Genomic DNA, 24,015 nt, shown 5'->3' on the forward strand with positions numbered 1-24,015 from the left:
AATAAAATACTTGAAAATAGAGAATATTGACAAGTCCCAACCCTCAAGTTTGAAGTCTAGTCTCCGCATGAGAGTCAAGTCTCTAGTCAAAGTCCCCATTATTGTTCAATAATTCCTGCTTTTTAAGTACAAACTTTTGTAAAGTCACCTCATGGTCCCATAAAGATTCTCAGCTGACTGCAAATGTTTCCACATCAAACCCATTAGGCCAGTGAGCAGACTCTGTCCAGCCAGTGATCATCAGCTTCTTATTTCAGAATCAGAATCAGAATCGTTTATTGTCATTGTACATGTGGATACAATGAAATTGCAGCAGCCTTGGAGTGAAGGAGTTACATAAAATAATTTTATCACAATGCTGAGGCAGAGATGTAGCTTTAGCTTGTGGCATTACTGCAAAAGAGACACCTAAGAACAGCAGACTCGCCTTTATCGTCACTGGATTCTACAAGCAATCTTCTGGGCTAAAGTGCACAAAAAATAAAAGGAAGCAGAATCATGCTAGTTCACCAGGTGGCGCATAAAAGAATCAAATCAATTTCTATTTACTCTAATGTAAAAGAAGCAGACTTTAAAACCAAAACCAACGCAAAATGTGATTTTAAAACTGTTAAACATCTCTGGGCCTGCAACAGACAGGTGACCTGTCCAGGGTGTACCCCACCTTTGCCCAACAGATCCCGGGATAGGCTATAGCAGCACTGTGACCCCAAAAGGGATAAAGCAGGTTAAGAAAATGGATGGATGGATAAATGCCTGTGTGGGTAGATTTCATCTTCATTACTACTTTACAGCTGGTTTAACCCTGAAATTGTGAGCAGATTGCACCACGGTAATTGAACCCTCACCTCTACAGCAGCCTCCGTTTGCACGTTCCAACCACTGCTCTGCTTGCTTGCCCTTTTTGGTTAAAGTTGAGCTAAACTACACTAAACGGGGTTCAAATAAGCCATTGAGAAGACTTGAGTTTCGTGGTTTTAGGTTTTTATCCTTGACTGTAAATGAGAACTGGATCGAGTGAGACATAACTAATAAAAATTGTCTTACTTCCGGCTCCAACCAAATAGATGGTAAATGCCCCCCCATGGTGCAAATGAAGTCTATTGAGTCACTATTTTTTCTCTATGTTGACGTTGCCATGTTGAAGTCAGACGTCGTCAGTAAGCAGTGTTTGGTCAGAATCGGTCTTAGTCATCGTTTCTATGGTAATCACTCTCACAAATGAGGGGTGACCTTTTTGAAAGAACACACCCCTACCACTTCAAAGCTGGGTACATGAAATCATTCAACCATTCAATGTTAGACCACATACTTTTATTGAAGCATCTGATTGGCCAGTTTATAACTTGAATAGCTTGCACTCTTTTAAAATAAAAAAATGAGTAAACCTAAATAAGCAACGCTTTGTCAGAATCCACTGATCTGCAGGCAACATGAGACATTGAAAATGTTTCCATGGCAACAATGCTTCACAAAAAGCCATGGAGTCTCAGACCATTTTGGTTTTAATGGAATATCATTCACTAAAACCCCTGCATGCATGAACCAATAAACCACAGTTAACCAGAATTAAGTTACAAAACAGGGTTTAAATGTTTGGACACACCATAGAAAAAGGAAAACAATAGATGAAAAGTTAATGAAAGGTACAGTGTTTGTTTTAACTAAAAAGAAAATCTAAAAAAAAAAAAAATACGAAGACCTGACCCTAACCAGTCCCTACTACAATTAGGCCGCATTTCCACTGCATGGTTCAAGTGACCCAAATCCGATTTTTTGCTCTCATATGGCTCAGATCGGATATGACCGGTGAACGTGTAAGCAGGAAAAAAGCGCATGGATTCCGATTTTCTCAGATCGGATTCAGGCCTCATTCATATGTGGAAATAAATCGGATACGTGCATTTGCGTGTGCCATGTAAGCAGACAAATCGGACATTCCCCAGTAAAAGCGAGTCGTACGTCAGTGACGTCAACTCAGGACACCACCAACTGAGATCACATGACTTATTAAAGTGCTTTTGTGCGCTGATGTTGCTGTCAGAGTGTTACCTTTCAGCCTCAGGCTTCAGACCGTAGTCAGAAACTGCTGTTATTTCCGGTCCGGTCCCGGTCGGGACGCAAATGGTAACTAATCAAGTGGGACACCGTAGCTCTGGAACAGGCTAGAAGCCGTTTATTTATTTGCTTGTGTTGCAGAGTGGGGGCGTGTATGATGGGGACCGCGCGTGCTGTGTGTGTGTGTGTGTGTGTGTGTGCGGGTGTGTGTGTGTGTGTAAGTGTGTGTGTGCAAGGAGTGAGAGGGGGTGTGAGCGCGGATAATAAGGTGTAAAAATAAGGTGTATCCCCCAAAAGTTTTGGAGTCTTTCTTAACCCACTCTGGAGGCTGAGGGTTCAGAACGGGAAAGTGAACCCCGAAGGAGAATCCGCCTTCGGCCCTGGAGAAAATCTCCCGTGCGTTTCTGACCACGGTCGGAAAAAGAGAAGTCATCGCGCAGGAAAGGTTCAACACTTGGATCAAACTGTTAGTACAGCACATCTGCAAACACTTCCTCATTCAAAATTCAGAGAGAGCCGAGCAGCCCTCCTTTTTACTCTTCCGCGCATCCACTACTGCACCTGCCTCATTCTGGAGCTCCCAAGGCAAGGCCTCCTTCCGTCGCTGCATTGCCTCCATGACAACCGCAGTCAGACACAAGTCCGAAGGAGGTCCGCGGAAGGCGGAAATGCTGCTACGTAGTCCTCAGAATGTCTACGTTTGATAGTTTCAGCATTGTATAGTGTAAATCCAAAAATCGGATACGGGTCACTTTTAAAAGATGATGTAAGCGGGTCGTCAAAAAAATTGGACATAGTCAGAAAATTGGATATGGGCATCAAGACCTGCAGTGTAAATGCGGCCTAAAAGGCTATTAACTGTCCATTACCTTCAATTATACCATGGTCCGGGTGAATATCTGATTCTGATTGGCTGCAGGGTGTGGATTAAAAAGTAATAATCCTCAGTAGCTGCGGTAACATGGTCAAAAGTAATTGGAATAACTGCCTGATCAGAATAAAATGTGTTACGTAAACACAACGTCCGGGATACTCTGCACCGATCAGAACCATTCGGGTCAAAATTTCTTCCTGATTGAGATAGGTGCATTACGCAGAGGTGTTGATCCGATCATGGTGCATGGTGGTGTCAGCCTGCGATGCACTTTTTTTTTGGGGGGGGGGCTACCTGGCAGTGGTCCCCCTCCCATGGTTGCCGTATGGAATAGGCCCCCCCTATTGGTTTTATTTGCACCTTAGACAAGTAGGGCCTTGGTAGGGGGGGTGCTTGGACCTCACTGCCAGCAAGCAGCAGATGTCCTCCTGGCACCCTACCTGCCAATTTTAACCGCTCCTTAGATATTTAGGAGTAGATGGGCAGGAGTAGATGGGCAGCCCATCCAGCGCCGCTGGGCCTCCCCCGCCGAGCAGGACCCCCCGCCAACCCCCCCCCAGCACAGGCAAAGGGTCCACCCCCCCAAGCCAAGCCAGACCACCACTCCACCCCCCCCCCCCACCACACACCCCCACACCCAAGCACAGAAGACCCAGCCCGCCCCACCTAGGCACCGGACCCGACCCCCCGACCAACAGAGCCGCCATCGCCCCCTAAATCACGGAATTGGCTATGGGAGACCAGAGAGACTGAGTTCTTTCAAAGTTACTTGAACTTTGGGCTGACATTTTTTCCAAGCTGATATGATAAGAATGGTTATTCTGACCAATAGAATGACTAAGTAACAGCTGTTTATTTTTCTATAAAAGCCCATGGGATTTTAGCATCATGGAACCAGCGGCTACTTCCTGTTTGGAACGCTAGAAAGGAGGGGCCACTCAGTCCAGTTCTCAGATACAGTAAACCCTTGTTTTTCGCAGGGGTTACGTTCCAAAAAGAGCCTGTGATAGACAAAATCCGTGAAGTAGAAACCTTTATTTTTTAACCATTATTATACTATTAAATACTCTATTATACATTGAAAAGACAGAACAAACCATTTTACAGGCTCAAGCATTAGTTTCACAAATTAAAGTACTTTAGAAACGTTTTTTCAACAAATAACTTCTGTACTGTACTGTTAAATAATAATTTTAATGAATGTGAACAGAAGGCTTCAAATTGCGGAGATTAGCCCCACCCACCGCGACCCGCGTAATTGGATTAAACGGGAGAAAATTTAAAATGATTATGAATTAAGTACAAAGTACAGTGGGACAAATAGTAACTCAGGTGTATTTCACTGCTCTTCAGACTGAGTCGCTGCATCCTGACTCCGCTCTGCAGTGTTTTCTTCTGTTGAAGCCCGCGGTGCAGCTGTGTTTGTTCGGTAGAAGAACATAGAGATAGGCAGTTGTTGTCGCTCTTTTTTCTGCTTTGCAAAAAAGATCCTTATACACCGACCTGCCACCATCAAGAGAATTTGCACGGACGTAATGTAAATTTGGCGAGCTGTTTTACGTACGTGTACATATTAAACTGCAACGTTATTGACGCACAGGTGGAGAAGAAGATGAGTGACTTTTTAGCCAATCAGAATGCAGAACACAATGCACGATGCAAATCCGTGAAGTAGCGAAACCGTGAAAAGTAAACCGTGTTATAGTGAGGGATTACTGTATAGTCAATGGTCCACCATCAGAAACAGACTGGACAGAAATGTCCAGCATTTTCAAGACCCAAACCTTTGCTGAGCTAAGAGGAAATGTCTGAATGAACCTCAAGAGTTTAGGAAAATCCTCAAAGGACAAAGTTTCTGGAAACCTGTCACTGGTTCATGATTTTTTTTTCTTTAACAATACCCTTTATGTAAAAACTGCACTTACTATTCACTTGTGTACTCTGTGTGAAACATTTGAATTAGTTTGATTTGAAAATTCAAACAAAGAAGAAACATGGAAAAGAGGAAACACTCTTCACAGCCTGGGAGCAAACATAAACGTCCCTCCAGCAGAGTCATCATTGGAGTCATGAGATGGTCAGGGAACGGTCTATGTCCTGGTTATTCCCTGTGTGCCACGTGCTGCCAGACCTGATGAGTCGCTGAATTATTCAGAGCCGCCCTGCTCTTACAAAGCACCGTCAGACTTCATAACTGAAACAAAATCCAAAGGTGGCAGACGCTGTGTCGCTCGTAACCAAACCTTCACCAGTTTGTCCTTTAAAAAGCTCCAAACATCTGTATTGGCCTTAAAGTGAATGTAGGATGTGGAGAAAAAAGGCAATAACTTGGAAGCCTAAATGTTTCTAAATAAAGGCTCATCAGGAAAGTAGAAGGTCTCAGAGATCAGACAGACTAAAACTCCTCTGGCCCACAATCCAGTGTGCTGGACCATAACACTAAGTACGGAGACCTAGTTGACCACCTGACACCACTTCATCTGCAGGTCCAAAATACAAACATCTCAGCACTAAGGTGTAGCTCAGAGAAGCATCTGGAGCAAACAAAGCCCCCCTCCCTTACAACAAAGCAGGGACAGTCTCAGATGACTCAGTGAAACCGGCTGAAATAAAAGATCCCCTACAGTATCAGCTCATCCCCACACTCTGCTCCTTCAGCCTGATGTCTGCGAACTTACCCGACTGTGGGGGCTCCTCCGGGACAGGGACATGATTGCTGGTGGCCGAGCCCCCCCACGCTGCCGATCCCAAGTATGTTAACGAGAACGTCACTGAGACAGCAGAGGGGCGAGAAGAGAAGGACTGTTCCTATGTGCTGTCTCCTTACAGGCTCGCACCATCCCTTTTCTGAGCCCCTGTCCCTCCTCTCAGCAGCTGAGAAAAAAAGCCAGTCTGGGTGTGCTGTGAGTGCATGAGCCTAGCAGCAGCACTGCCTCCTACTTCTGTCTGCACCTGCTTTTTGCTGGGGGAGGGGGGGGGGGTGCTGGGTCCTAAAACCTGCAACACAAAACACAGGTTTTACCACAATCCTTCTTCCCTTCAGAACCGGGTGAGGAACATATTGAATTTGCTTCCTTCCTGGCTGACGTGCTAATGCTAACACAGACAGTCATCTAGCACCACCAGGAGAAGAGGCTCATTTAAAATCGTTTAGTCTGGTTCTGCCCCTCTGAGTGGCCGGGCTGGGGGGCACAGAGCTGGGATTTAGTCCTTTATTGACAAAATGAATAGATAGAGCTTTTAAACCCCCCATCCCCTTTTCTGCACAGTCATCTTTTTTCAGCGCTGGGGAGTAAGGGGTCATTTGTAAAACAGGCATTCAACCAAACATGTAAGAAAGGAATGCAGAACATTCCCATCCACTATGAATTATTGTCTGTATATGAGAACTGGAGTGAGTGTGACGTTACCCATAAAAAGTGCTTTACTTACGGCTCAAACCACATGAAACATCGCCATATTGGAACCAGAAATCATCTGTAAGCAGTGGCTGTGTCCGAATTACCGCTCTAACCTCTATATAGTGCACTATATAGTGCGGTCGCCATTTTGTAGTGCTCTCCGAATCTACAGTTCAAAAATCATGTGCACTAGAAATTTCCCAGAATTCTCTACGAAAAACCAGTGTGGATCGATGCTCACTCGATCGGCGAATATTGCCCAGAATGCACTGCATTCATACCAGAATGCATTGCGTGTGACCCACAATACACTGCGCTTGAATTATTCGAAGATGGCGGACGGTTGCGCGAGAAAGAGGACTTAAAAATGTAAGTATATTTAAAAGTATCAAGTATCTGTTGTAAAATATATTTGTAAATACGTTAGATGATGTGTTTAATATGTTATATTCCTCAATCGACTATCTACATTGTTTGGAAGCTCATCAATTTCGGTAATGCTAAAGCTAACGCTAGCGCGAATTAGCGCCGAATGCTAAAAACAAACGGTGTTGATAGTACATCAAAAAATGAGTGAGTTCTAACCGTAGTAATAAGTTATTAACACATTTTTTAAATGTGTTTATATATGTAGGGACTGACGAGGATAAGGAAAATCTGATCCATCTATGGATGGAAAAAGAGCCTGTTTGTTATCAGGCAAGCTTGTGCCGGATGGGAGTAAGAGACACTTGATCAGATTTGTATTTATTTATCATTAAACTGTAATCGTTGTCATGTTGGGGTAAAGGTTGTTGTTGAAAGAGGAGGGAGGAAAGAGCACGAAGGGACAAAGAGTGACAGGAGAGTCTGTTAAGCTTACCTGAGTTTAAAATATTGTTCACAAAATGTAACGTCGTTGTTGTTTTTGCAATTTGTTTAATAAATGCAGTAACAAAAATGAATTATTTACATGTATTATTTAAATCTGAGCCATTTTTAACAATCTCAAAAGAATTTTCATATATCAAATGTACATATTTACATTTTCGTTTTATATGTTAATGTTTATTTTTATACATCTTAACAATGATCCTGGTCTTCTAGAGTCATGTGTGTCACAGTTGGAGCTGAAAGGAAAGCAGAGATTTGTCCTTGCAGACGGACGCCACTTTACCCGTCCTACTGGTTCCTGGTGTGGCTCAACATCTGTGGCTCCAAGCAGGGCCCTTCGCTGATGCACAGATTGTGCAGAACTGAACTGCAGGCAATGATTTTCATTGCAAAGGTTGGTTTTACTTCCAGTGCCCCCAGAAATATTGCTCTCCTCCTCATCTTCATAATGCCAAATGCTCTCTCCACCACAGAGCATGTCTTGGCGTGGTGCTGGTTGTAACGGGCCTGAACCGCATTCCTCATGGGTTCCCTGTAGGGTGTCTGCAGCGTGATGGGATGAAGAATGCAGGGATACCCACCATCGCCCAAAAGGATCCTTCAGGTGGGTAATGTTTTATTTGCATAAATTGGGCTTTTACGTAGAACCTGTGAACTGTGGACTGATCCTTGATTCCCAACAAAAATATCTATAAATTTGGCATTAGAGTCACATACGGCCTGCAGTTGAATGGAATAAAAAAGCTTCCTGTTAAAATAACAAGCTGCATTTTCTTTTAGGGCCTTTATTCTTATGTGGCAGCCATCAGTGTTCCCCACAGCCTTTTGGAAGGTGCAAGAACAAGCGAGCTGCTGAAAAACCAGAGGTGACTAATGGCAGTTCATTCCCACTGGGAAGCTGGGTGACCCTGCTCATCAGCTGGAGGATGCGGTCTGCCGTCCTGTGGACAACGTCGCTCACAGTGGACCGTGGCATGTCAAAGGCTCTGGTTACCACACTGTAAGATGTGCCACACGCCAGCCAGAAAAAAAACACCAGGACCTCAGTCTCCTGTGCCCCCAGAGTGTGAGGAACCCGAAGCTGCTCCACGAGATGCTCAATGGTCCTGCGGGTCAACCGATCTGCGGGTCTGCCGGTCTGGTCTTGCGTGGGACTGACCGTCAGCGTGAAGGGCCACGACAGACACCTTTATGTTGGCAAAGCAGTAGAGACATGGAATACCCTGTAAAATAGAAAAATAATTATTTCATTGAGAAAATAAAATCTGATTTTTTTTTAATGTTTCATTTTATTCTGATGTCTTAAATTTTAGTTTGTGACGTATTTATAAATGCTGGAAAATCTCGAGGGTTTTTTTTGGCTGGGTTTTTGGATTTTTATATAAATATTTAAAAATTAAAGTATTTTTGTTTAAAACAAGTGATATGGTGTGACTCTGAATAAAAAATACTAAACTTTGATCTCACAAGTGTTTCATGTAGTTAGACTATACAGTTCATAATCCAGTGTTGAAAAAGAATGTTAAACTCTTACCCAGCAGACTGTGTAACCTTGAGCACAATTAGTAACAAATGCTTAAGTTGAACTAATAAAAAAACTTTAAGTTTAACTCACAGGTTGTTCATGTCTGGCAGAGGAAATCTTCTTAGACGTCTGTTCCTCCTCCTTGCTGTCCTGTGATGCTGCATATCTGCTCGTTTTTGGTTTGATCTCACGAAAAACGGTTGAATTATTGCCAGGAACACGGACAGATTCATATATTAAGCTATTTTCAGTAAGGTATAAGATAAAACTACGGAAAAAAAAATGCCTCCTCGCAAGAGCCCGTAAATCGTTCAGCGGCACAAAAATAAATATTGCCATGGACTAATGACTTGAGGGTTTATTTATCAACAAATACATAAAATCTACACCAATGTGTTTGTAATCTTATTATTTATAAATCTGCCACGTTTTCCATGATCAGAACACAGAAGATTCATAAATAGTCTGCATAAAATGTTCATATTTATTATATTTTTACTTTGACAAATGGGTGTCATTCTCTGCGTCAAATAGAAGTAGTACCCCTCCAGACCAGGTGGTGGCGGTAATGCGCCACTTTGTTTTCGTGCCAAGCGCCATTTGAAAACACCCGAAAGAGAAAACTAGTGAGCACGGGTGTCCGAATTGCTTTGAAAATTCAGAGAACTATATAGAGAACTATATAGTGCCGCACTATATAGGGTTTTAGTAGTTAGGGGTTAGGGCGGTAATTCGGACACAGCCAGTGATTGCTCCAAGTGATCTGAGCCATGGTTTCTATTGTTTCTATGGCAACCACTCCCACCAATCAAGAGTGAGCTTGCTGGAAGTCCACACCCCTAACACTTGAAAGTGGGCTACACAAAATCTGTCAGTCAAACATTACAAATGTTTACCGTGAGACCACATAGTTTTATTGAGGCATCTTTATTGGCCAGATTTTAACTTAACACAGAAAACACATCATGAAAAAAATTGGGGTTAGCAAAAATATGTTAAAAAGGTATAAGAGAAAGAATGGTTATTCTGACTAAAACAATCAAATTAAATCAAACTTTATGTATAAAGGCCTTTTCCTATGAAAACATAACACAAAATGCTTTATATTAAAACAAAACAAAATGATATAAAAACAAGCACGAAAATTAAAAGAGCCCCTTCCCCATACCTACACACAATCCCGCCCCCCATTTCACACCTCCCACCCTCTAAATGATGGGGAAAGACAATGAGAAAAGAGGCTGAGCATGAAAACAGAATGTTTGTTATTGGAAACACTAATAATAATTGGAACACCCTCTCTGTGAACAGCTGCATAACCAGCCAAATGCAGCATCACAGGTGGGGACCGCCCCCACCACAGCAAAGTGGTGAAGCAGGCCCCCATAGCTGTTTATTTCTCTATGGACGTCTGTGGGATTTTGGCTTCTTGGAACAAACAGGTTCCTGTTTCATGCCGGGGGGGGGGGGGGGGGGGGGGTGTCACTCAGTCTTGGGCGACACGGATACTTTTTGCTCCATGATACAAAAAAAGAGCAGCAAACTTTGTGTTCAGCAAACATTGAGGGGAGGGAGGCTTCAGAAATGCAGAGGATCCCAAAACCTACAGTAGATAACAGGGAGAAGCAACCTGGCATCATACAGAAAGGAAAGCCTGTGGCTCTTCAGGTTCAGCAAATCAGAATCTAATAAACACAGATGGACAGGAATATGGTTTCTCACAGGAAAACAAACGAGAACTGAAGGCGGGCGCTTGTGTTGGACCGGTTTTACTGTTACAATGGGGGGTTATGAATATTCAGACACATGAGGTGTACATTTACATAAACCCCTTTTGTGTTTGAAGCTAGACTTTATAACTATGTTTGCATACATTTCTTGTTGGACCAGACGGAAAAGAGAAGAAAGAAGAGAGTGGGATGTTGGAGATGGGGGAAAAGGGGTTGAGGAGTTGGTAGACGGATAACAAAACGGGAGGTGGTAGAGTAACAAAAAGAGGCAAAAAGCTGCTGGGGTTCTATCATTGTTACAATAACTAACATGTACATGTTAGTAAACAGGTGACTTTCTGTTTACAACAAGGAATCACTAAAACAGAAACATTAATGTGAACCCATTATAGACAATTACACTATTGCATCTGTATGGTGGAATAGTGGTTAGTGCTCTTATCTCACCAAGAGAAGTCTCTGCTTCAAATCCTAGCTGGGTTCTTTTTCTGTGGAGTTTGCATGTTCTCTTTATGCATGCATGGGTTTTCTCCATAGACTGTATAGTAGAACTGGACTGAGCAAATGTGACAGCACCTATAGAAAAAGCCTTACTTAGGATAATCAAGAATATATTCAAAAAATTCAAAGTAAGAACGGTTATTGTGACCAATAGAATGACTAAGAAACAATAGTTTATTTCTCTATAGAAGTCTGGGATTTTGACTACTTGGAACCAACGGGTAATTCCTGTTTGGAACGTGAGGAGGGAGGGGTCACTCAGTCCAAATTTCTTATACAGTCAATGGTTTTCTCCGGGAACTTCAGTTTCCTCCCACAATTCAAACACATTAATCTGAATAAATATTGTTAAAAGGCAATCATATTAATCCTGCCACAAAATATTTACCAAAATACAATCATAAAAAGGATTTGTTTTTTATATTATCTTGAAAGTTTAATCAGATTCATAAAAAATATTTGCATTAATAATGTTAAAATAGACCTCTTATTTTATGAAGTAAGTGATATAGAAAAACTTGATCTTAAAACCTCAGAGATGCTCTGTCTGCTCAAATAATCTCCCTGGATGGCGTAAGTATAGCCTCCAATTCCTCAGTTAGAAACCTTTGGGTTTTATTTGACCAGGATTTATCATTTAAGGCTCATACATCTTAGGCATGTAAAACTACATTTTTTCACCTGCGCAATATAGCTAAGATCAGAAATATATTATCTTAAAGTGATGCTGAACTCAACCAAGCATTTGTTACGTCCAGACTGGATTACTGTAACCCTTTGTTAGCGTTTCCTAAGAGTTCCTTAACCCTTGTGCTATTCTAGGCACTTTAACATTGGGAGTAAGGTCATCTAGACCCCACAAGACAGTGCGCTGAACCTTTTTTCTTCAACGATTTGTGATCTTCACTGGTGTCCATAGATTATATGAAAGCCTCTTCACCTTTACCCACCTTTGTCATGGTAGGGAAAACACGTCAATGCAAGGATCGGGTCATCTAGACCCCATAGGATTGCACAAGGGTTAAGAAGTCTCCAGCTTGTTCAGAATCCAGCAGCTAAAATGTTAGCAGGAACTAGCAGACGAGAACACATCACTCCTGTGTAGCAGCCCACTAACAACTAACAATTAGTTGTTAGTGGGCTGCTCCAGATCCTGCCTACATCTCAACCCATCTACGACCTGACCCGACTGGACCCTTGTACCACAGACACTTCAAGGGATGATCTTTTTAGTTTAGTTTAGCCATTACTTATTGAATTCTATGACTTTATGATTGTATGTTTATTACACAAACTAATGGTTTGAAGTCTATTGAGACAACTATTGTAATATTGGGCTATATAAATAAAAACTGAATTGAATCATGGTGTACAGGCCCTTTCTTAATAAAGTTGGGGAACGAATTTTATCTGACAGGGATGTTCTTGTTTTTAGGTTATCACTTTTTAAGTCTGAATATTTAATTTGTCATGGCTAGCTAAGCTAGGCAGACCCAGATACTGGAACCCGGAAGGAAGACAGGAGGTGAGTACATGTGAGTTTATTTTCTCCGGTGTAGTTGATGTAATGATGTAGCAAGGAGGCAGCGAGGCTGGAGAGTCGGTGTGGGGTCCGGAGCGAGACTTGAGGTTCGGCGACGGCTCGTGACATGGCTGGAGGTGCGGCGATGGCTCGTGACGTGGCTGGAGGTTCGGCGATGGCTTGTGACGTGGCTGGGGGTTCGGCGAAGCTCTGTTGAGAGGTAGGTAGCTTCAGATGTGGTTCAGCTTGGGTAGTCACAGATTCTGGTGTCCACTTGTGGGTATGAAGGTCCTGGAGATAAGGCAAAGGTTCTTAAGGCGAGAGCATGAGGTACATGACAAGAGGCTTGAGACGACCAGACTAAGCACCATCAGGGGCAACGAAGTGCCTTAAGTAGGTCTGGTGGTGTGATGAGTTGAGTGGACGCAGCTGGGTAGAATCAGTGGCCAAGCAGAGAGGGGAGGGGGAGGAGAGCTGACAGAGGCACCATGATATTACCCCCCCCCCTCAACGACTGCCTCCCGGCGGTCCAGGACGGAGATCAGGATGGGCCCGGAAAAAATCCTCAATGAGTCCAGGATGAGAGAGCGGGAGATCCACGATCGCTCCTCGGGACCATAAGCCACCCAATCAACCAGGAACTGGTGCCCACGACCCAGACGCCGGATGTCCAGAACACTGCTAACCATGAAGGCAGGGGCGCCGTCGATGATTCAGGTGGGCGGCGGGGAAGCGGACGGCGGGCACAGAGGTCTGTCCTGAACGGTTTTAATTTGGGAGATATGAAAAGAGAGGTGTACCTTGAGGGCTCTTGGAAGGCGGAGGCGGACACAAGTGGGATTGATGATCCTCTCAATAGTATAGGGTCCGATGAACCGCAGAGCCAGCTTCCAGGAGGTGGCTTGAAGGGGTATGTTGCGAGCAGAGAGCCATACCCTCTGACCAGGCTGGTAAGTGGTTCCCACCACCCTGTGTCGATTGGCGATGCAGCAATTGCTCTCATTGGTGCAGAGGAGCGCATCAAACGCGTTGGCGCCAGAAGCTTTAGCAACGCTGGAGATGTTGCTGGACAGAAGGCACCGCCAAATCGAATTCCTGAGACAGAAACAGAGGTGGTGAGTACCCGAGGGCGGCTTCGAACGGTGACACTCCAGTGGCGGATGAAGCATGAGTATTGTGGGCATACTTGATCCAAACTAAATACTGGGTCCAGTCGTTGTTCTGTGCCGCCAGGCAACGCAGAGCTGCCTCCAGTTCCTGGTTGGCCCTCTCTGCTTGGCCGTTGGACTGGGGTTGATATCCGGAAGTGAGGCTGACCGTGGCCCCCAAGGTGGAGCAGAAGGCCTTCCACACCTGGGAGATGAACTGAGGGCCATGGTCAGAAACAATGTCCAAGGGAATGCCGTGATGCCGTAACACCTGATCCACCAGCGGTTTCGGTGGCTGAGGGCAACTGTGCTAGAGGGATGAAGTGAGCCATTTTCGAAAATTGGTCAATAACGGTGAGGATGACGGAGTTACCCTGGGAAGGAGGCAAACCAGCGACAAAGTCCAAGGCGATGTGTGACCATGGACGCCTGGGGGTAGGTAATGGTTGGAGTAATCCAGCGGGGGCCGGATTGGATGACTTCGAGTGGGCGCAGGTGGTACAGGCAGCCACAAACTCTCGGACATCCTTCTCCATAGAATGCTAGAAAGATCGTCTACGGATGAGATTGAGGGTTCTCTGGTTGCTGCCGTGACAGGACACCCGGAAGGTGTGTCCCCAGGATATGACTTCCGACCTGAGAGAAGTGGGGACAAACAGGGTGCTGTTAGGGCAGGGGGCATGATTGGGTTCCTCACCTTGGGCTTTGAGGATGCGATTTTTGATGTCCCAGGAGAGGGCGCCCACGATGCAGGTTGAAGGGAGGATGGTGGAAGTGATGTCATCCATGGAGCAGTATTTGCGGGAGAGAGCGTCGGGCTTGACGTTTGGACTTCCGGGTCTGTAGGTGATGGTGAATTGAAATCTGTCAAAGAATAAACACCAACGAGCCTGTCGAGAATTGAGTCTCTTAGCTGTCCTTAGGTAAGCCAGATTCTTGTGGTCCGTCCAAACGATGAAAGGATGTTCAGCCCCCTCCAGCCAGTGCCACCACTCTTCTAGAGCCAGTTTTATCGCCAGCAGTTCCCGTTTCCCAACGTCGTAGTTCTGCTCTGCTGGAGTTAACTTTTTGGAGAAGAAGGCACATGGTTTGAGTTTGACCTGATTCTTGTTCTTTTTGGGATAAGACGGCTCCGACCCCAGAATCCGAGGCATCCACCTCTACATTGAACTGACGAGAAGGGTCGGGTTGAATCAATATGGGTGCAGTGACGAAAAGTTATTTGAGACGGTAGAAGGCCTGTTGAGCTTCATGAGTCCATAGAAAACTTTGGTTGGTGGATGTGAGGCGAGTAAGAGGCGCAGCTATACTGCTGTAATTTGGTATAAACCGCCTGTACAAAATTGGCAAAACCCAGGGATTGTTGGAGTTTTTTCCGGTTATCCGGGGGTTCCCAATTAGTCCCAGCCTCGATTTTAGAGGGGTCGGGTCGTATACGCCCAGCCTCAATGATGTATCCCAAAAACTGCACCGTATTCACATGAAATTCGCATTTCTCAGAATTGACATTTTCAAGAAGTCTAGTGATTGCCTGACGTACATGTTGCTCAAGCTGGGTTTGATTGTTGGAGTAGATGAGGATGTCATATGAAGACGAATCGGTTCAAAAAGTCTCTGAGAACGTCATTGACCAGTCTCTGGAAGACAGCAGGGGCATTGGTCAGCTCGAAGGGCATAACCAGATATTCATAGTGTCCCAGAGGTGTGTTGAATGCCGTCTTCCACATTTATAGGAGAAAAGCGAAGCAGCATGTATGGTCCTCGACAGTCCTGACGTAAAATTGTTCTCTTCATTCATCAGTTTGGCCATCTCTGCCCCCCCTCCTCACACACATCCAGTCTGTACTCGTACAGCATGAAGTTCAGGATTTTGGCAGCAGCTTCAGGCAGAACAAACTCCCTGATCCTTTTGAAGCCCATGTGCTCGTACAGTTTCTGGGCTTCTGTCTGCACCATGGAGGTGTGGAGGACCACGGCGGCGTAACCCCTGTCCCGGGTGAAGTCTTCCACCGTCCTACACAGAGCCTTAGCGATGCCCCATCCTTGATGACTGCGCCGCACCAAGATGCTTTTCAGCTCCAAGTAGCCGGGCGCGTTCTCTGCAGGCAGACAGGCCACCACCTGGCCCTCGCTTTCAGCCACCCAGAAGCAGGAGTCCAGGCTCCTCAGGTAGCTGGTAGTCACGTCCCGAAGGTCCCTGGACTGGCCTTGATGTACCTGTTGAACATGTAGACGATACCCAGCCGGGCCCCCACCAGCAGGAGGGTGGCGGCCAGGACGGGCACCAGGAAGGACTTAGAGCTGGTGCATAAGGTGGACATCAGCACCATCTGGGTTAGAGGCTGTTTGAGAACGTGCACGAAGTGTTATGATGTGTGTGGCTGTACACAGAAACAGGACAGAAACAGAAGGTGGCTGACTTAGTGATATTTATTGAGGCCCAGGGGTGGTGGAGGGTTCAGGCTTGGATGTTTTGTGGCTTTGACAGGATGTCAGAATTGAACCTTGCTTGGAGTCCAAAAGAGTGACAAAGAGAAAAGTGAAAAGACTGGAGGCGTAGCTGGTGGTGATTCCTGGAGAGGGGGACATAGAGAGGATGAGCTTGCAGCATGAGGTACTTGGCATAGAACTAAACGTAGACATAGGGTGTAAGATGGAACTGAACTCTATCGCATCAAGCAGACGGACTAACGTCGACTGAAGGGTGAGGAATCCATATGAAGGCTGCAGGCTGATGAAGTGATGGGGGGCAGGTGTGATAGGGATTCCCTGGCAGGTGTGGGGGAAGACCAAAATCCTAACACAAAGGAGGAGGGGATGTGCCCGCTCATGCCCAATGTAAACACCTCCTTCACGCTCTCCAGAATGATTTTAACTTCAGAAATTCCGAGCTGCATCATTTAAACTACAGACATTCCGAAATGCATTATTTAAACATCAGAAATTCAGAGTTGCATAATTTAAACTACAGATTATTTATTTAAACTTTGGATCAGAGCATTATTAAAAGTTGAACATTACGAACTGCATCTTTTAAGCTACAGTCATTCCGAAATTGTTACAACTGGGGTTGTGGGAGTACCCAGGCGCGGACAGGAGGAGTAAGTAGGTTCCAGGTGGACAAGGACTTTAATAACAAAAACTAGAAACCAAAACTCGAAACTCTAAACACTAGAAACACTCAAATCAGCAAACTGCATAATAACAAACTATGGACCAGCACAGGAGGAAGGGAAAGACAAGACTTAATACAAGCAAGACAACGAGACACAGGTGGAAACAATCAGGACAGAGGGTAACCAAAATTGTGGCAGGGGAGGGCTTATGGGGAGGGCTTACTGGGAAGGCTTACGGTGGAGGGCGGCGGTGCTGACGACGGCCCCCTCTTACGGCCAGGCGACTCCCTTTGAAGTCCGAATAGGGGATCTGGAACCAGTCAGGGGTCCACCGAAAACAGGTCCTCTCTGCTGGGTAGGGATGGCCCGTTTGACACGGCGCTTCAGCGCTCGGTTCACCTTCATGAAACAGAGAATTTCGGCACAATGTGTGTCAACTAGTGCAGATCATGTGGCGGATGACGTATGACGCACCAAATGCTTCGTTTGGTCGAACCACGGTTCAGATGTCACTTGTGTTTTGAACAGTTGGGCGCGCTATTCTCTAGAAATGCGAAATGAATCCTGGACGTTTTTACCGACCAGTTACATTGTGTCCCCTGTATTGGAATCAGCGTCAATTCATTGCACTTTACCATGGCTCCTATTAAAAACGTTCTGTGGCTCAGGATCATTTCAACTCGGTTTTTCCTAATAAAACACTACATCATGAACGTTGTGTTTAAAAAAAAGAAAACACTCCAATGAATCTATGATGGCACGCCATTTTCTTGTGATTAGAGATAGCTCAGTGGAATAGTCAATGGCATAATCATCAAGAGGTTCTAGGTTTGAGTCTGGCGCTATACATGTTCTTTTTGCGTGTATTTTTTTCTTAATGTGATATGTATTTTGCTGTGTCAAGCACTTCTCACAGATAGCGTCACATGTTGTGTTGTTTTACAGTTTTTTTATCATCATTAACAAAATTTTTCTGTTTTATGTTTTTTCATTATTATTTCCACATTGAAGTGTTACAAGGAGCTTTGTTGAAACATATGTCGATGTACATCCAGTCCGCCACCAGATGCCGCTGTTCTGTGTGGTTTCGAAGCCCTGAATGGGTGGTTCATTTTTCCGGCACAATAACATGAACCACAATGAGGCTTCATGGGGCTTCTATTCCCATCCCTAGTGCTGGGTACTGTATTGGCTGATCTATAATGTTACGAGGGGGAGGTTTGGGGGTACCCAGGCGCGGAGAGTAGGTGGCAGTAGGTTCCAGGTGGACAAGGACTTTAATAACAAAAACTAGAAACCAAGAATACTGCTTAAGCAGGCAAACCAAAACTGGAAAATCGAAACACTAGAAACACTCAAAACAGCTAACTGCATAATAACAAACTCTGGACCAAAGCATGCCAGAACATAGAACAACTAGAACATAAAAGCAAAGAACCTAAAACTGTGACAGAAAAGGATTATTTGAAAATCAGAAAATCCAAGCTGCATCATCTAAACTACAAACATTTTAAAATGCATTGTTTAAAGTCCAGAAACTTTAAATATTGTTTGTCAGTTGGTAACAGTTATTGTCAACAGGTGGTGGTTGGTTACAATTGGTAAAAGTTATTTCCAGTTGGTAGCAGTTATTGTCAGTTGGTGGCAGTGATTGACAGTTGGTGGCAGTTATTGTCAGTTGGTGGCAGTTATTGACAGTTGGTGGCAGTTATTGTCAGTTGGTGGCAGTATTTGTCAGTTGGTAACAGTTATTGTCATTTGGTGGCAGTTACTGACCGTTGGTGGCAGTTATTGTCAGTTGTTAATAGCTTTTTGTCAGTTGTAGGAAGTTATTATCAGTTGGTAAAAAAAATTCCGAGCTGCAGCATTGAAACTACAGTCAATCCGAAATGCATTAATTAAAGTTCTGAAATTCCGAACTGCACCATTTAAACTACACACATTTCGAAATGCATTATTTGAAGCTCAGAATTTCCAAACTGCATCATTAAAAGTTGAATATTTTGAACTGCATCTTTGAAACTACAGTCAATCCAAAATGCATAATTTAAACTTTTAAATTCAGAGCTGCATCATTTTAACTACAGACATTCCGAAATGCATTATTTTCAGTTGGTGGCAGTAATTGTTAGTTGGTGGCAGTTATCGTAGGTTGGTAATAGTTTTTTGTCCGTTGGTGGCAGTTATTGTCAGTTGGTGGCAGTTATTGTCAGTTAGTGGCAGTTATTGTCAGTTTTTAATAGTTTTTTGTCAGTTGTAGGAAATTATTTTCAGTCGGTAACAGAAATTCCGAGCTGCATCATTGAAACTACAGACATTCCGAAATGCATTATTTGAAAATCAGAAGTTCAAAACTGCATCATTAAAAGTTGAATATTCCGAACTGCATCTTCGAAACTATAGTCAATCCAAAATTCATCATTTAAACTTGTAAACTCAGAGCTGCATAATATTAACTACAGACATTCTGAAATGGATTATTTTCAGTTGGTGTCAGTTATTGTTAGTTGGTGGCAGTTAATGTCAGTTGGTGGCAGTTATTGACAGTTGGTGGCAGTTATTGTCAGTTGGTGGCAGGTTTTGACAGTCGGTAATAGTTTTTTTCAGTTGGTGACAGGCATTGTCAGTTGGTGGCAGTTATTGTTAGTTGGTGGCAGTTATTGTCAGTTGGTGGCAGTTATTGACAGTTGGTAGCAGTTATTGTCAGTTGGTAATAGTTTTTAGTCAGTTGGTGGCAGTTATTGACAGTTGGTAGCAGTTATTGTCAGTTGGTAATAGTTTTTTGTCAGTTGGTAGCAGTTATTGACAGCAGTTGGCAGTTATTGTCAGTTGGTGGAAGTTATTGTTAGTTGTCGACAGTTTTTAGTTGGTGGCAGTTACTGTCAGTTGGTAGCAGTTATTTTCCGTTGGAGGCAGTTATTGTCTGTTGGTAACAGATAATGTCCATTTGTGGCAGTTATTGTCAGTCGGTAAAAGTCCTTGGTCAGTTGGTGGCAGTTATTGTCAGTTGGTACCAATTATTGACAGTTGGTAATAGTTTTTTTCGTCAGTTGGTGGCAGTTATTGTCAGTTGTTATTAATTATTTCAGTTGGTGGGAGTTATTGTCAGTTGGTAGCAGTTATTGTCAGTTGGTAGCAGTTTTTGTCAGTTGGTAGAAGTTTTTGTCAATTGGTGGCAGTTATTGTCAGTTTGGAACAGTTAATGTCAGTTGGTAACAGTTATAGTCCTTTGGTAGCAGTTACTATCAGTTGGTGGCAGTTATTTTCAGTTGGTGGCAGTTATTGTCAGTTGGTAACAGATAATGTCGATTTGTGGCAGTTATTGTCAGTTGGTAAAAGTCTTTTGTCAGTTGGTGGCAGTTATTGTCAGTTGGTGACAGTTATTGACAGTTGGTGGCAGTTTTTGTCAGTTGGTAATAGTTTTTTATCAGGTGGTGGCAGTGAGTGTCAGGTGGTAACAGTTATTATCAGTTGGTGGCAGTTATTGTCTGTTGGGAACAGTTAATGTCAGTTGGTGGCAGTTATTGTCAGTTGGTATTAGTCTTTTGTCAGTTTGTGGCAGTTATTGTCAGTTTGTGGCAGTTATTGACAGTTGGTGGCAGTTATTAGTTGACGACAGTTTTTAATTGGTGGCAGTTATTGTCAGTTGTTAATAATTAAATTTCAGTTAGTGGCAGTTATTGTCAGTTGGTAATAATTATTGTCAGTTGGTGGCAGTTATTCTCAGTTGGTGGCAGTTATTGTCAGTTGGTAGCAGTTATTGTCAGTTGGTACTAATTATTGACAGTTGGTAATAGTTTTTTGTCTGTTGGTGACAGTTATTGTCACTTGGTAATAATTATTTTCAGTTGGTGGCAGTTATTGTCAGTTGGTAACAGTTATTTTCAGTTGGTACTAATTATTGACAGTTGGTAATAGTTTTTTGTCTGTTGGTGACAGTTATTGTCACTTGGTAATAATTATTTTCAGTTGGTGGCAGTTATTGTCAGTTGGTACCAATTATTGACAGTTGGTAATAGTTTTTTGTCTGTTGGTGACAGTTATTGTCACTTGGTAATAATTATTTTCAGTTGGTGGCAGTTATTGTCAGTTGGTACCAATTATTGACAGTTGGTAATAGTTTTTTGTCTGTTGGTGACAGTTATTGTCACTTGGTAATAATTATTTTCAGTTGGTGTCAGTTATTGTCAGTTGGTGTCAGTTATTGTCAGTTGGGAGCAGTGATTTTCAATTGGTAGCAGTTTTTGTCAGTTGGTAGCAGTTATTGACAGTTTGTGGCAGTTATTGTCAGTTGGTAGCAGTTATTTTCAGTTGGAAGCAGTTATTGACAGTTGGTGGCAGTTTTTGTCAGTTGGTGGCAGTTATTGTCAGTTTGTGACAGTTATTGTCAGTTGGTAACAGTTATTGTCGGTTGGTGACAGTCATTGTCAGTTGGGAACAGTTAATGTCAGTTAGTGGCAGTTATTGTCAGTTGGCAATAGTCTTTTGTCAGTTGGTGGCAGTTATTGTCAGTTGGTGACAGTAATTGACAGTTGGTGGCAGTTATTGTCAGTTTGTAGCAGTTATTGTCAGTTGTTAACAGTTATTGTCAGTTGGTGGCAGTTATTTTCAGTTGGTAGCAGTTAGTGACAGTTGGTAACAGTTATTGTCAGTTGATAGCAGTTATTGTCAGTTGGTAGCAGTTATTTTCAGTTGGTGGCAGTTATTGTCAGTTGGTTATAGTTTTTTTTCAGTTGGTAGCAGTTATTGTCAGTTGGTAACAGTTCTTTTCAATTGGTGGCAGTTATTGTCAGTTGGTAACAGTTATTGTCAGTTGGTAGCAGTTATTGTCAGTTGGTAGCAGTTATTGTCAGTTAATAGCAGTAAATGACAGTTGGTAGCAGTTAGTGTCAGTTGGTAATCGTTTTTTGTCATTTGGTGGCATTTAGTGTCAGTTGGTAACAGTTATTGTCAGTTGGTGACAGCTTTTAGTTTGTGGCAGTTTTTGTCAGTTGGTAATAATTTTTTTGTCAGTTGGTGGCAGTTATTGTCAGTTGTTATTAATTATTTCAGTTGGTGGCAGTTATTGTCAGTTGGTAGCAGTTATTGTCAGTTGGTAGCAGTTGTTTTCAATTGGTGGCAGTTATTGTCAGTTGGTAACAGTTAATGTCAATAGGTAGCAGTTATTGTCAGTTGGTAGCAGTTATTGTCAGTTGGTATCAGTAAATGACAGTTGGTAGCAGTTAGTGTCAGTTGGTAATCGTTTTTTGTCATTTTTTGGCATTTAGTATCAGTTGGTAACAGTTATTGTCAGTTGGTGACAGCTTTTATATGGTGGCAGTTTTTGTCAGTTGGTAATAGTTTTTTGTCAGTTGGTGGCAGTTAGTGTCAGTTGGTAATAATTATTTTCAGTTGGTGGCAGTTATTGTCAGTTGGTAGAAATTATTTTCAGTTTGTAGCAGTTAATGAAAGTTGGTGGCAGTTATTGTCAGTTGGTGGCAGTTATTGTCAGTTGGTAATAATTTTTTGCAGTTGGTGGCAGTTAGTATCAGTTGGTAACAGTTAATGTCAGTTGGTGGCAGTTATTGTCAGTTGGTAATAATTGTTTTTGTCAGTTGGTGGCAGTTATTGTCAGTTGTTAATAATTATATTCAGTTGGTGGCAGTTATTGTCAGTTGGTAGCAGTTAGTGACAGTTGGAAACAGTTATTGCAATTTGGGAGCCGTTATTGTCAGTTGGTAGCAGTGATTGTCAGTTGGTAGCAGTTATTGTCAGTTGGTAATAGATTTTGTCAGTTTGTGGCAGATTTTGTCAGCTTTAGCAGTTATTGTCAGTTGGTAACAATTAATGTCAGTTGGTGGCAGTTATTGTCAGTTGGCAATAGTCTTTTGTCAGTTGGTGGCAGTTATTGTCAGTTGGTGACAATAATTGACAGTTGGTGGCAGTTATTGTCAGTTGTTAACAGTTATTGTCAGTTGGTCGCAGTTATTTTCAGTTAGTAGCAGTTAGTGACAGTTGGTAACAGTTATTATCATTTGGTAACAGTTATTGTCAGTTGATAGCAGTTATTGTCAGTTGGTAGCAGTTATTTTCAGTTGGTGGCAGTTATTGTCAGTTGGTAATAATTATTGTCAGTTGGTGGCAGTTATTGTCAGTTGGTAACAGTTATTGTCAGTTGGTGACAGTCATTGTCAGTTGGGAACAGTTAATGTCAGTTGGTGGCAGTTATTGTCAGTTGGTATTAGTCTTTTGTCAGTTTGTGGCAGTTATTGTCAGTTTGTGGCAGTTATTGACAGTTGGTGGCAGTTATTAGTTGACAACAGTTTTTAATTGGTGGCAGTTATTGTCAGTTGGGAACAGTTAATGTCAGTTGGTGGCAGTTATTGTCAGTTGGTATCAGTCTTTTGTCAGTTTGTGGCAGTTATTGTCAGTTTGTGGAAGTTATTGACAGTTGGTGGCAGTTATTAGTTGACGACAGTTTTTAATTGGTGGCAGTTATTGTCAGTTGGGAACACTTAATGTCAGTTGGTATTAGTCTTTTGTCAGTTTGTGGCAGTTATTGTCAGTTGGTAGCAGTTATTTTCAGTTGGTGGCAGTTATTGTCAGTTGGTTATAGTTTTTTTTTCAGTTGGTAGCAGTTATTGTCAGTTGGTAACAGTTCTTTTCAATTGGTGGCAGTTATTGTCAGTTGGTAACAGTTATTGTCAGTTGGTAGCAGTTATTGTCAGTTGGTAGCAGTTATTGTCAGTTGGTAGCAGTAAATGACAGTTGGTAGCAGTTAGTGTCAGTTGGTAATCGTTTTTTGTCATTTGGTGGCATTTAGTGTCAGTTGGTAACAGTTATTGTCAGTTGGTGACAGCTTTTAGTTTGTGGCAGTTTTTGTCAGTTGGTAATAGTTTTTTTTGTCAGTTGGTGGCAGTTATTGTCAGTTGTTATTAATTATTTCAGTTGGTGGCAGTTATTGTCAGTTGGTAGCAGTTATTGTCAGTTGGTAGCAGTTGTTTTCAATTGGTGGCAGTTATTGTCAGTTGGTAACAGTTAATGTCAATTGGTAGCAGTTATTGTCAGTTGGTAGCAGTTATTGTCAGTTGGTATCAGTAAATGACAGTTGGTAGCAGTTAGTGTCAGTTGGTAATCGTTTTTTGTCATTTTTTGGCATTTAGTATCAGTTGGTAACAGTTATTGTCAGTTGGTGACAGCTTTTATATGGTGGCAGTTTTTGTCAGTTGGTAATAGTTTTTTGTCAGTTGGTGGCAGTTAGTGTCAGTTGGTAATAATTATTTTCAGT

General features: G+C 42.9%; 1 protein-coding gene and 1 pseudogene across 21 annotated transcripts in view; both read right to left on the minus strand.

The window, feature by feature from the left end:
• Positions 1-5,896, minus strand: part of dctn1b (dynactin 1b) — a 59,373-nt gene extending 53,477 nt beyond the window's left edge. For 11 of the 21 annotated variants that reach the window (XM_078940555.1, XM_023951332.2, XM_023951330.2 and 8 more), the window contains exon 1: positions 5,611-5,896. In XM_078940555.1, the coding sequence (XP_078796681.1) occupies positions 5,611-5,643 (33 nt within the window). In that variant the 5' untranslated portion in view covers positions 5,644-5,896. The remainder of the gene's footprint in view (positions 1-5,610) is intronic. The other 10 variants (XM_078940566.1, XM_078940565.1, XM_078940563.1 and 7 more) reach the window with 1 other exon arrangement.
• Positions 5,897-15,429: 9,533 nt separating this feature from the next.
• LOC101173914 (N-acetyltransferase 8F1-like) lies at positions 15,430-16,529 on the minus strand (annotated as a pseudogene).
• Between the last annotated feature and the right edge of the window lie 7,486 nt (positions 16,530-24,015).

This window comes from Oryzias latipes, chromosome 22, assembly GCF_053564925.1.
Source record: "Oryzias latipes strain Hd-rR chromosome 22, Olatipes_Hd-rR_3.1".
NCBI classification, from domain to species: Eukaryota; Metazoa; Chordata; class Actinopteri; order Beloniformes; family Adrianichthyidae; genus Oryzias; species Oryzias latipes.